This window comes from Trichomycterus rosablanca, chromosome 24, assembly GCF_030014385.1.
Source record: "Trichomycterus rosablanca isolate fTriRos1 chromosome 24, fTriRos1.hap1, whole genome shotgun sequence".
NCBI lineage: Eukaryota > Metazoa > Chordata > Actinopteri > Siluriformes > Trichomycteridae > Trichomycterus > Trichomycterus rosablanca.
Window position 1 is genome coordinate 17,801,337 of NC_086011.1, and position 12,366 is coordinate 17,813,702.

General features: G+C 43.3%; 1 protein-coding gene across 1 annotated transcript; it reads right to left on the minus strand.

Moving 5' to 3' along the window:
• Window positions 1-765: 765 nt before the first annotated feature.
• On the minus strand, window positions 766-11,985 carry tmf1 (TATA element modulatory factor 1). Its single transcript, XM_062986639.1, has 17 exons — window positions 11,455-11,985; window positions 9,155-10,407; window positions 8,895-8,998; window positions 7,788-7,914; window positions 7,587-7,692; window positions 6,799-6,941; window positions 5,392-5,558; window positions 4,971-5,127; window positions 4,749-4,841; window positions 4,157-4,313; window positions 3,830-4,022; window positions 3,293-3,362; window positions 3,115-3,207; window positions 2,798-2,920; window positions 2,559-2,705; window positions 2,318-2,443; window positions 766-2,135 (listed from the first exon to the last, which is right to left on the minus strand). Exons 1-17 carry the CDS (start codon window positions 11,588-11,590, stop codon window positions 1,995-1,997), a joined length of 3,336 nt encoding a protein of 1,111 aa, XP_062842709.1. The 5' UTR covers window positions 11,591-11,985; the 3' UTR covers window positions 766-1,994.
• Between the last annotated feature and the right edge of the window lie 381 nt (window positions 11,986-12,366).

Consider the following 12,366-nt stretch of genomic DNA (forward strand, 5'->3'; position numbering starts at 1 on the left):
ACATTGAGGATGAAGAGAAAGATTCAGTATCGACTTCGAAGTGATTCACAATGAACACCAGAACCAGACGATTTTGTGTTAAAATCGTTTATCGGAGAAGTTTTAGGGAAGTAAAATTCTTTGAAACTGATCTACAATGCTGCAGAAAGCTCATTATTTTTACCTACAGATGTCCTAAAGAGTAAAAAGAATCTTAATACCTTTTCTCAAATATTTCTTTCCATTGTTTATGATTATAAAGACATACTTTTCATATATGTAAATACGTAAATAAGTCAAAAGACATTGTTTGTGAATAGGGCGGCATGGTGTTGTGCTGTGTAGCACTGTCGCCCCACAGCTAGAAGGTCCTGGGTTCGATTCCCAGGTGGGGCGGTCCATGTCCTTTCTGTGTGGAGTTGGCAGGTGAATTGGAGATACAAACTACCTGTCCTGTCATAAATGTAACCAAAGTGTAAAACATGACGTTAAAATCCTAATAAATGAATATGAATGTGAATAAAGTTCCAGCAGCTAAATGTGAGTTAGTAAACTAAGGATTTATGTAAAGGTTTGGACACCACTGGTGATTTTTTTAAAGTGAAAAGTTAACACACTATTCAGGAAACCACTCTGCATTTTTCTGTAGAGATGCATCAACTTGTAGAGATTTAAACCTTCTCATAAAACTCTGGCTTATCAGTAATGCAGCTAAATACGAAGTGATCATGATTAAATACATTAATGATTAAAAATGACATTAAGACTGGATACATAAAACTCTAGTCAAGAGGGTAATATTATTTATTTTATTTACACATTTACACAGAAGCTAAAACATCTTTTAATAACAGACCTTCGGATGACATCAAGATAAGATTTTATTTGGTACACAAAGTATATGGGTGCACTTTTCAGACCAGTTATTTGGATGTTGGACAGCAATAAGGTGTGAGGTGATGTTCTTGATGGTTTTAGGCAGGGATGATCAAATACCGAATACATTCCAAGCAATAGAAATGTCACGTTTGGTTGTGTAATGCAGTAATACACACACTTTTATATTTATCTGTTAAAGCAAACTAAAAACAACTGGTATAAAATATTGCATACGTAATTTGCATAAGTGGGTAGACAAAAACCTTACCCTCAAGTAAAAAAAAACCTTACGTCTATGTTTGAAATGGACACAGTACATTAAACTGATTAAACCTTCCACTTTTTTGATGAGTAATTCTGAGAAATACTGTATATATGAATATACCATCTGAATATTCCAGTTAAACAAACAGTTATTCGAATTGCAAAAGCACAAAAGTGCACTCATACGGTAGGTGTACCCAATAAAATGCCTGCCTGAGTGTCAGGTTCAAGGTGGCCGTGCCTGACCAAATAGCAAGCAGAAGTTTCAACTAGCAGACCAGCTGGTTTAAAGGAAGATTTGTGAATTCCTGGCATGACATGGCATGAACTCCAGGTCTAATGAAGTGCTGCTGTGCAAACGTAAGCTCTCGTAACTCCCAGACCACCAGGTAACCGCAGAAGGAAAAGTGTAGTGCAAGCACAGACGTCATTACCCCGAATCTACTCGATTTACATGAATCCCTAATCAGAAATCTAATCCTTACCATAATAATCACATAATTCATGTGACTCAATTCAGGAGGATAAAAGTATTTAAATAGAAAAAGGATCTATGGACAGGATAGTTCGAGAACACATTTCTGTTAGATTTTCTCTTCGATCTTAACGGTGCAAACGGATCTGCACAAAATCAGGGTCCAAACTGCCTTTTTCAATTCTACTACTGATCACATTAAACACATCAGCTCATAAAGCCTCATAAATAGTTCTTAGATGATACACCTGATCATTAATCATTAGATTACAGCGATAAAGGAACACCAGGTAAACTCCTGGAAGTACGAGTCTTTTGCACATCTCTCAACCACTGAAAGTAAATCGTCCTTACAGTAAATGCACGTGTAGTTCTGATCCCAGTACTGAGTAAGAGTCTATTTCTGGTTTTTGAGCAGCTCGTCGATTTGAGTCTTGTACATGTTCTTGACGTCCTCCAGGTCCAGCCTGAGCTCCTCCGCCTCTTCCGCCTTCTCCCCGTACATCTGCAGGATGGTGTTATGCCTCTGCTCCAGATCCTGAGGACGAAGGTGCAGACAGAAATGCAGACACACCTTTTATTTGCTGCAGCTGTCGACTTAATAACTTGGAGACTCGCTGTACATTAAGCCGCACGAGCATCGACGGTGTGCGATACAGCCCGGCGCACAAGTCGTTTTTGAGTTGGATGGGGTGGAAATTTTGCATATTATGAACCCACCTTGAGCAGCACTCTGAGTCTGGGAATCTCCTTTACTTTGGTCTCCATTTCGTCATTCTGATTGGTCAGTCGCACCAGTTCCTCAGCCATTACTGAGCGGGTCCTCTCCAAATTTGAGATCTCTATCTACTCAAAGATAAAAAAAAAACACAATTCTAGACCACGAATCTAGACCTTTTACAGAGAAAAACCACCCTAAACTATTTGTTTATGCTTATAAATGATTTGTACACCTGGTTACCTGAAGCTGTGCGATTTCTCCCTCACGCAGTTTGAGCTGAGACTGCAGGTTCTCGATAATGCTGGAGCCTCCGCTGAGACGTGCGACCTCATACAAGCTGCTCCCACTGATGGTCATCGTGCCGAACGAGTGATCCAAAGACTCCTCCTGGTAGCACAAGATCAGCGAAATGAGACAGACCAGTTTCAAAAATAAAAGTAAACTAGTAAAAAGAAAAAGAAAAGGACACGAGGAAAAACCTGTGAGAGTAGAGAAGTGTGCAGGCCGCTGTGGTCCGCCCCGCTGATGGAACTGGAGCGAGAGAGTGATGGAGTGGAGGACGCAAGAGTCTCACGGACTGATGCGCTCGCCGCTCTCTGCTCCTACGGCACACGCAGATACGTTTCAGACATGAACATGACAACATCTGTGTCAAAAATCTACATACAAAACTCATTTGGTGGCATAAAAAGTTCTAGAGCTTGGTAGCATGGCCTCTTACATCTCTATTAATGATTATATGTTAGTAAAGGTTTTTATTAAAAACAGTTTTACAGCTTCTAAATAAATCTTGAACCTTTTCCTTCAGGGCCTCCTGTGCAAGATAGCATTTCTTCTTCTCCTGCTCCACCTTCATCTTCTCCATCTCGAGCTGGTTCGTAAGCAGCAGCTACACCACCACAAACAGGCTGTGCATTAATGACCGTGTAACAGGACAGCGTGTGACGCACTATGGGTAAAACAAGAGATCGTACCTTCTCCTTCTTGGCCTCCTCAGAAGCTCGGGCGTACTCGCCTTTCAGATTCTCCAGTTCGACGTGCTCCCTAAGTACACAAACAAGTCTTAAAAGCAGGTCTGGTTCCATCGGGAAACAATACACGCAAGGTAGGAACGTCCTGGATAGGGTGCCAATCCATGGTAGGGTTTTCACCCTGCACAACACCACCAACAGCCAATCATTTATGTGCATCTGTAAGGCAGCTGTAGCCAAATGGTTAAGGTAGTGGACTAGTAATCAGAAGGTCGATGATTCAAGCCCCATCACTGCCAGGTTGCCACTGTTGGACCCTTGAGCAAGGCCCTTAACCCTCAATTGCTTAGATTGTATACTGTCAAAGCTGTAAGTCACAGGGCAGTTGTAGCCTAGCGGTTAAGGTACTGGACTAGTAATCAGAAAATCGCTGGTTTATTCCCTACCACTGCCAGGTATCTGCTGTTGGACCCTTGAGCAAGGTCCTTAACTCTCAATTGCGCAGAATGTGTGCCGCTACAACAGCCCCTCCTTTTATACCTGCTGCTGTCGTTCTCCAGATTCTCACGTCGCGTCTTCTCCGCATCCAGCTGACCCTGCAGCCGCCCCTTCTCCTGTCTGAGCGAGGAGTTCTGGGACTCCAGAGAAGCCAGCTGAGCCCTGATGGCGTTCAGCTCCTCCGCTGCCGAGCGCTCCTTCTCCACCGCGACGGCCAGCTGGGCCTGGGCCTCGGCTACCCGACAGAAAATAAACACACACGATCATTTTAAACTGAGGAATGCCAGATGGCAGGAGTAACAGAAGTAGGAAGAATAAAGAAATGAGAGGATCAGGAGTACAAAGCAGTAATTTTGGAAATCTTTTCACCTAAACGGTCAGAGATGCTTTTCTCCAGTTTTTCCCATGACGTTGTCTGGGCACCCAGGTTGGCCTGCAGGTTTTCGATCTGCCGCAGAAGGGGCCTCGTCGTGGAGGTAACGCTCTGACTCGACTCCTGGTTCCTGGTTTCTGCCGCCTGCAACCGCTGATCGAATACAAACAATTTATAGCATTTAGTGACATATTAGTTTACGCCTTGCAGTACGGAAATACGTTTCTGTCACAGTAAAGCTTGCAAAGGTAGACAAGCTGTGTTTAAACTCTTTTTAAAGTTTCTTCCTGTATTTTAAGGGAGTTTTTCCTGCCACAGTCACCCTTGGCTTGCTCAATAGGAGTTTTTGGTCTGTCGGTCCTGCCACTTTAAGCAAGAGACCACTGCTTCGTGTTCATTTTTATGTTGTAGCATCCCTTTCCCTGCTCGGTGTCGTTGTGGGTCTGGCTTGGCAGCGGAATCACTGGGTGCAATCCACTGCGGTGCCTCAAACAACGACCACTTCTGTCAGACTCGGGCCAATCGCGCCTGTATTCAGACGCCCGAGCAACGTATGAAGTTTAACGTAACTTCAAGGTAGAGAGTTACCTGCTGAAGCTCACTGATCTCTTCTCGTAGGTAATCCTCCTTCCTGGCCTGCTGCTGCTCAGCTCTTTGCAGAGCCGACCTCAAGTCTACCACCTAAAACCACAGGAAGGAGAAAAACAAAAAAAAAGGAACTGTGTCAGATCTGTTTCCTACTTCTTCAAACGAAGTAACTGCATCAACGTGAATAAATGTTGTTAGTTAACGTTAATTCAATCCATCCACCTGATTAGCTAGAGCCTCCTGCTGCAGACAGGCCTCCTCCTGGACTTTCTCCAATGCCAGGCTGAGTTCCTCCCTAGCCTTTATTTCGTGGCTCAGAGCCAGTTCCTGTGCCTCGCTGGCCCTGGTGGCATTGGCCTTGTGCAGCTCTGCAAGCTCCCTACATACGCACACAGACATGCACAGATGTGTTAAATAAAAGGAAAACATGAGGTTTGTTTGGCAGCATTAATTTAGTGGCACACTAAACAATGGAAGGTGGGAGGTGATGCGCTAAACTTTGAGTCATTTTGGAAAAACAATAGTGTGTTATGTTTGGATTATGATTAAGGCAGACACTGGAAAAAGAGGAGTAAATATGAGCTCAGTGTTTGGGAGAACTTGTGTTTATGCAAGTGGTGAGATCATTAAAAACCAGATTTACTTATAAGATGAATCCAGGGCGGCTTGCAGGCTCCGGTTCTTTTCTTGCAGTTCTTCATTTTCAGTCTGCAACTGGCTCAGCTCTTTGTCCTGACACTCCACAGCAGAGTTCAACTTCTTGATGCTCTCTCTGTGCTGCTTTTCCACCTCCTCCTTCCCATCTAGAACCTGCACCGACACAACCGAACTGCTTTACTATGAAGTCTATAAATTAGTCACCAGCAACAAGGCTTCATTAGCATGAGTATTTGCATCTATTTATTTATTTATTTATTAGATTTTTAACGCCACTTTCTACACTTAGTTGTGTTATTTATGGCATGATAGGTGTTATGTTTAAATCTTTTTTTTTTCGTTTATATTTTTGTAAGTTTAAGATTTTTCTTGTGTTTTCTTGGTTTAGGGCTATGTGTAGATGTTGTCTCTCTCTGGTTATTTGCATCTATAAATGTTTCATTTAGTCTGTGGCTTTTCTTATAGAAAATAAAGAGGTAGCTCACAGCCCTCGTGCACTATTCTGCTACTGTAAACTAGCACGTCAAGAAAGGTCTAAGCTCATTCAAATATACAGTACATTTATCTGTAAACAGACCACTGTTATGGAACTTGGGAACTTCTGAGGGTTTAGGAAAAACAGGCAATCACCTGACATCCTACACATCATAACAACAGTTTTATAGTTCTCTTGCATCAGTACAGTGGTACCTCTGGATACGAGTTTAATTCGTTCCAGAGCCGAGCTCGTAAGTAGAGCAGCTCGTATCTCGAACTAATTTTCCCCATTTAAGATAAAGGAAATAGAATTAATCCGTTCCAGCCCTCTGACAAGTCCCCAAAATATCGTAAATTATGAAAAAATACACGTTTTTAATTAAGAAAAACACATGTATAAACATATAAAACATAACAAAATAAATAAATGAAAGAAAAATTTATAAAAAACAGTAAGAAAAATGTATAAAATATTCTATTCTATTATCTCTTGCTTTAACTCAATCGACATCATCCTCTTCTTCTTCTCGCCATTGTCACTTGCACTTACTATCTTGGGATTGTGGGAGCGAGTACTGTACTAGCAGTAGTAGTAGTTGGGAAATTCCTTTGAAACGGCTCCCTTGCGCCGACACGCAAACTAGCGGTAGCATCCCCGAAGCTCCAGCCCGGCTCGTATCTTGGATCTGGGCTCGTATCTAGAGCAGAAATTTTGTCCGAGCCTCGGCTCGGATCTCGAAAAGCTCGTATGTGGAGCAGCTCGTATCTAGAGGTACCACTGTATTTCATTTGGTTCTGTCAACAAAAAAGCTCCAAACCTCGGCTAAGACTAAGAATCACTGATTATACTACATTTATTTTCATCACAGTGCACGCGTGAAATGTCATTCCATGAAACGCCTTGTTTCTTTATGACCTGCTGCAGCTGTTTGAGCTCGTCCTCTTGCTCCTTGAGTTTTTTGGACTGCTTGGTAATCTTCGTGTCGCTCTCCTTTTCTTTAGCCCTCAGTTTCTTGATGATGTTGGAGTGCTGTAGCTGCTGCTTGGAGAGCTTCTCACCTGATAGGAAACACATGTCCAGACAAACTTTTAACCAGGCCTATTACAGAAATCAGCATTACCCGGACGTGTACAGAATGGTTCCATCTAACAGCTCAATACGGTTTTCTGTAACACAACTTTGCTGTTTACGGTTATTTCTGGATTAATAAGTGATCAAGTCGCTTGACAAAAACAAAAGTGTTTACTTCCGGACAGTCATGATTCAAGGTGAGAAAAGTAACTCAGATCATTAATAGTGCAAAGCCCTTGACGATCATTTTCTCTATTAAACCCTGGATAATAATAGTTTTTCTGCAATGACACAGCAGTTGACTGCACGAAATTCACTGGCAAACATTAAGGCCTTCATTTACCGAGGGCTTTAAAATTGATAGCTGTGAATGTTTTAGTGTTATATTTGACATGTCAAAATAACTTTTATGATAAAAATGATTGAGAATCCCCGCTGTTCAGACATCATGCATGTGTAGACACCCAAGTGGCCGATAACCCTGCTGAGATTCAAACCTGGATCAGAGGTGGTAGGCTGGCGTAATAAACCACTGCGTCACCCGAGCGCCCATCACTCTTGTCATGTATAACGTCATTAATCTAAAAATCCGTTCAGTATAAAAAATATGTAGATGATGTAGATGTTCTTACCCTCCTCTAGAAGGCCCTTTATCTGTTCCTCCTTTTCTTTAATCAATTCCAGAGTTTCGCTGGAGTTAAATCGGGTCGCCAAATCCTCCCTGAGGCCCTTAATTTCCTGTATTAATTATGCAAAATGTAAAATGTAAACAACTGTGTTCGTCAACGTGTATGTACCTGTATTTCTGTGTTTGGCCAAATAAACGCGCTGACCTTCTTGGCGATGTCCCGCTCTTTGCAGGCGAGCTGGGCTTTCCTCTCGGCATCGGCGATGCGCTGTGTGAACTCATCTTTAAGCGACTGCACACTGGAACTCTCCTCCTTTAGACTGATCATCTCACTGCACATTCACACGTTTTACATATATATATATATATATATATATATGTAACATAAAGATAATATATCATAAGACAAACAAGGTGCCAAACTGGCTTGTTTACATTCCTGCTGCTAATCACGTTACAGATACGCCTCAAAAAGCCCTTCATATTCGTTACGGCTCAAAAAAAGCAGACATGGTCGATTACGTTGCTAACGTCTAGTATTTTAGGACACTATTGTCTATTTTAAATTCATCATTCCATTTTCATGTTTTACCCCCCGGTTTGTCCTGGACCGGGTCAGGGTGGGTCTGGTTACACCGAAATACACACCAGACGGGGTGCCAATCCATCACAGGGCCTCAGACTAACTAAAGCCTTAGACCAAATAGTACACAAATTACACCTTGGTGAGCAATCACTTTGACACACAGGGCCAGTCGATGTTAAGTAATTTTTTCTCTTTAATATATTAAATGATCATTCCTGTGACTGATCATTACTGATCATTACTGATCATAATACTAATAATAACAATAAATAATGATAATATTACTAATAATACAGAAAGAAATCTGAAACTTTTTCACATGACTGGTTACTAAATTAAAATCCTTTTCTTTATTTAGCTGCTGACTGACAAAATCATACAACAATCATTTTATTGATGTGTAAACATGAATTAGGATTAACGGCCAAGTTCACATTTAAAAAAAAAGAAAATCGCCTCGATCAATCCATCGATTACAACACATAAACTAGACATCATGACTGAATCTCCCTCACACTGCATTGTTAGATAAGGAGCATTATGCAAATATTTTGATAGCCTGCTCTGTTTGTCTAGCATGCTTTGAAATGTGAGCCAGTCAGTGTACAAACACATACACCCATGCCACTGTATTACCCAACCTGATCTTTAATTTCAGCTCATGTAATACCATGGGTTCATTTCAGTAAATTAAAAGTCAGATGAACAGAACGTTAAGTGACTCACTCTTTGAGGTTATCATACTCCTCCTCTAGACGAGCCTTGTCCTTGCTTATAGCCAGCAGCTGAGCTTCTCTTTTCTCTAATCTGCTTGAGAGGTCATCGGCAATCTGAAGAATAATATCAGATAGAACATCCGTGTAACAATACAAAACATTGGCTGTATTAAATTACAGTTACATAGTTCAAATCCCAAGAAGTGCCATTAATATTAGTAATATAAACATTCCTCACAACACGTAAACATACTGCTACACAATTCAGACCTTTTGTGGTTCCAGGATCTGGAATGTAGAGGCTCCTTTTTGCTCCTCGGTTATAGGCGACATCATTGAGTCACGGGACTCATCCGGCTCAGATCTGGACGAGGTGAGAAGCGAACTGGATTCCTGTTCTTCTTCCTGCAGCTCATCGGGCTGTTCGGAGTTCACTGGCGTAGCACTGCGCCCACTTTCCTCCATCTCGTCCACTGACTGGTCCTTTATCGAGTCCGTCATCCCCGCTTCCACCTCTTTTGGCTCCTGATTGGTCGGCAGAGCCGGAAGCGCTGGAATGGGACTCGGTCCGGCGATGACCGATGCCAGGGTGCGATTTCCAGGGTTCTCATCGTCCGAGTTGACCTCGCTGACACTGCGACTGTCCAGCGAATGCACGCTAAATGAGTCGATGCGCTCGAAAGCATCCGACGACGATCCGCAGCTCTCCGTTAGCTTTGAGTAGTCGTCCAAGCGCGGGAAATCTGCACAAGCCGAGGCCGAGAGGAGCTGGAAGGAGCCTTGCATGAGGTGCAGACCCGCTTTAGCTTCGGCAGTCTCCTGCCTAGAGCTAGCTGAACTCTCGCTTATGACACTCTCGTGGTCGAGCACCTCGATGTCACTGGTGGTGGAGGTACCAGAGGAGAAAGCACTCACAGGGGGAGATGGTGTGTTGCTCTGCCTGTCTTCTGATTTAGGATCTTTGGAATCAAGTACTGTGTCTTTAGGGGGGTCCTTGGTTGGACTCTTGGGCTCTGAAAGGCCAGAGTTCTCGGCAGCCTCCAAAGCGTCTCCCTCTGTGGGCGAAGGTGTTTGCACTTCTTCAACTTGTAGGTTTAACGCCGTGCCCTGAGACTCAGTTTCCGGTGTCTGAGGTTCAGGAACAGGTTCAGGATGCTGAGATACACCGGCTTGTTCTTTTGGCTTTACCTCTGCAGGTTTGCTGTCTACCGGTTCGTCCTGGTCTGCCTCGGAAAAGTCTACTTCATCCTTGTCAGGAGGCTTTTCATCCTTTTCAGCTTTGTCTTGTGGTCGCCGGTAGGATTTCGTCGGTGCCACAGAGACCACTGGAGTCTTCTTGACTGGCTGTACATCTCCAGGAGGCAGAAAGGAACTGAAGAAACTCTCAGTTTCGTCAACCACAGCACGAGTGACTGGCTTGGTGATCGCCTCGGAGGTAGGCGTCAGGGTCGTCGGGCGTTCTTCTGAAGCCGAATCCCACTGGTTCATCCCCCATCCTGTGGATGCGGGCTTGCTTGGTTCATCTGCAAAAAGAAAAAGAAATCAACTGTAAGCCAGCAGTGCACGTTTTTCCCCTCTGTGTTTCTGCAGGTATAAAAGCCTATCCTGGAAACACTAGACTCTAAAGAGGAATACAATACAAGGCAGGGCAAGTCATACAATCATTTTCATACACCAACAACTAGGGACAATTTAGAGCAATATATATATAAGTTACTGCCTAAAACAAACACACCCAAATGGATAGAGAACATGCAAAACATCTTATAAACTAAAACTGGACAGTGGGCTCATGCCAGGTATAATCTATTTTTGGGCATTATTTACATTACATTTTTGGCATTTAGCATACACTTTTATCCAAAGTGACTTACAGTACTGTGACAGTATGTTGTCTAAGCAATTAAAAAATAAGGGCCTTGCTCAGGGGCCCAACAGTGGCAACCTGGTAGTGGTGGGGCTTGAACCAGCGACCTTTCGATTACTAGTCCAGTACCTATCACACAATAATTTACATGTCTCCTTCTTCTTCCTCGGCCTTTGTCCCGTTCGGTTGCGGGGTCGGTTGATCCGCATTGATTTGGTACAGTTTTTACGCCGGATGCCCTTCCTGACACGACCCTCGCTGTTTTATCCGGGCTTGGGACCGGCACTACAATGCACTGGTTCGTGCATCTAGCAGCTGGGTATCTATAGGACAATTCAGTGTTTACAATTAGCCTGGTGGCATGTTTTTGGACTGTGGGAGGAAAGCGGAGCACCCGGACCGCCCTGCCTGGGGATCGAACCCAGGACCTTCTTGCTGTGAGCCACCGTGCCGCCCACAATAATTTACACATATGGTCAGTATAAAGCAAGCATTTTAACTACTGGCATGATTTAAAAGAAGGGTGTAAATCAGGCGACCTAGGGGAACCCACGTTGAGAGGAATTCTATAGAAAACTCCATACAGGAACTAGCTGCAAGGCTTGACCATGGGTCCCTTAAAGTTGTGCAGCACCAACATCCCCTATCAAGACGGATTCACATCGAACAGCCCTGGACATCCGTCAATAATACTTGGACTCACCCACAACAGTAGGGGTTACGGTTTCTTCCCACTCATCCCCTTCTTTAATGTCCAGCACCCGGTCGATGGACTTCTGGGCGCTGCTGAGAGCCTGCTTAGCAAAGCTGGACAGATGAGAAGCGTTGAACCAACTCATTCTAGCAGCCCAGCTTGGTTTTAACTAGAGGCGGCTGTCTAACTTGACAGTCTACTAACAGAGCATCGCTTCAGACCATTCTTTATATTATCTTATATTCTTTCATAACAGGTCCAGGTGTCACTGACAGGTAAAGCCGAGGGTTCGAGCGTCAGTTAGCCCGCTAGCTAGGCCGTTAGCTGACTCAACAAAGTCGGCCAAACTCGGAAAACTGCGCCGACACTCGTTGCCATTTCATTCTAATTCATTTTTTCCTCTTAAACGCACATTTAGTAGGAAGAATAAACTAGAACAATCGTAATAACGTCAACTTTTATCAAAGTAACTACAAAGCCTTAGCATTTGGGGTTTGTTGTTATTAGCCTAGCATTCCGAAGAGCTCGCGATGCTGCTGCTTTCATTCCACGTAGCACCAAGCAGTGACGTCACGCCATAGCCCCGCCCATAGACATGAACAAGCACATTGGATTCCAATAAACAAATAGAATATAATGTTATTTTTTATTCTATATGCCCATTTTTTTATTCATAAAGTATTTTTTAGGCTCCAGACTAAATGTATTTTACTTCTGCAATTTTAAAGTTTTAAAATTACTTTAGTGGTAACCTAGTGGGGAGGGCTTGGGGCTATCAACTGAAAGGTTGAGAGTTCGATTCCCAGCTCTGCCATGCAAAGTTGGGCCCTTGAGCAAGGCCCTTAACCCTCTCTGCTCCAGGGGCATTTGACCCAAGCTAGGATATATGAAGAAAGAATTTCGTTGTACTGTTTCTGTATG

What these genes read in the sequence shown, in the direction of transcription:
- tmf1 (XM_062986639.1), bottom strand. Translation starts at nt 11,590, where the DNA reads ATGAGTTGGTTCAACGCTTCTCATCTGTCCAGCTTTGCTAAGCAGGCT. An exon ending in AAAGGGCCTTCTAGAGGAGG is followed by an intron (nt 6,942 to 7,586) that starts GTAAGAACATCT and finishes GTTTCCTATCAG; the next exon opens with GTGAGAAGCTCTCCAAGCAG. An exon ending in AGGAGGCTCTAGCTAATCAG is followed by an intron (nt 4,842 to 4,970) that starts GTGGATGGATTG and finishes CTGTGGTTTTAG; the next exon opens with GTGGTAGACTTGAGGTCGGC.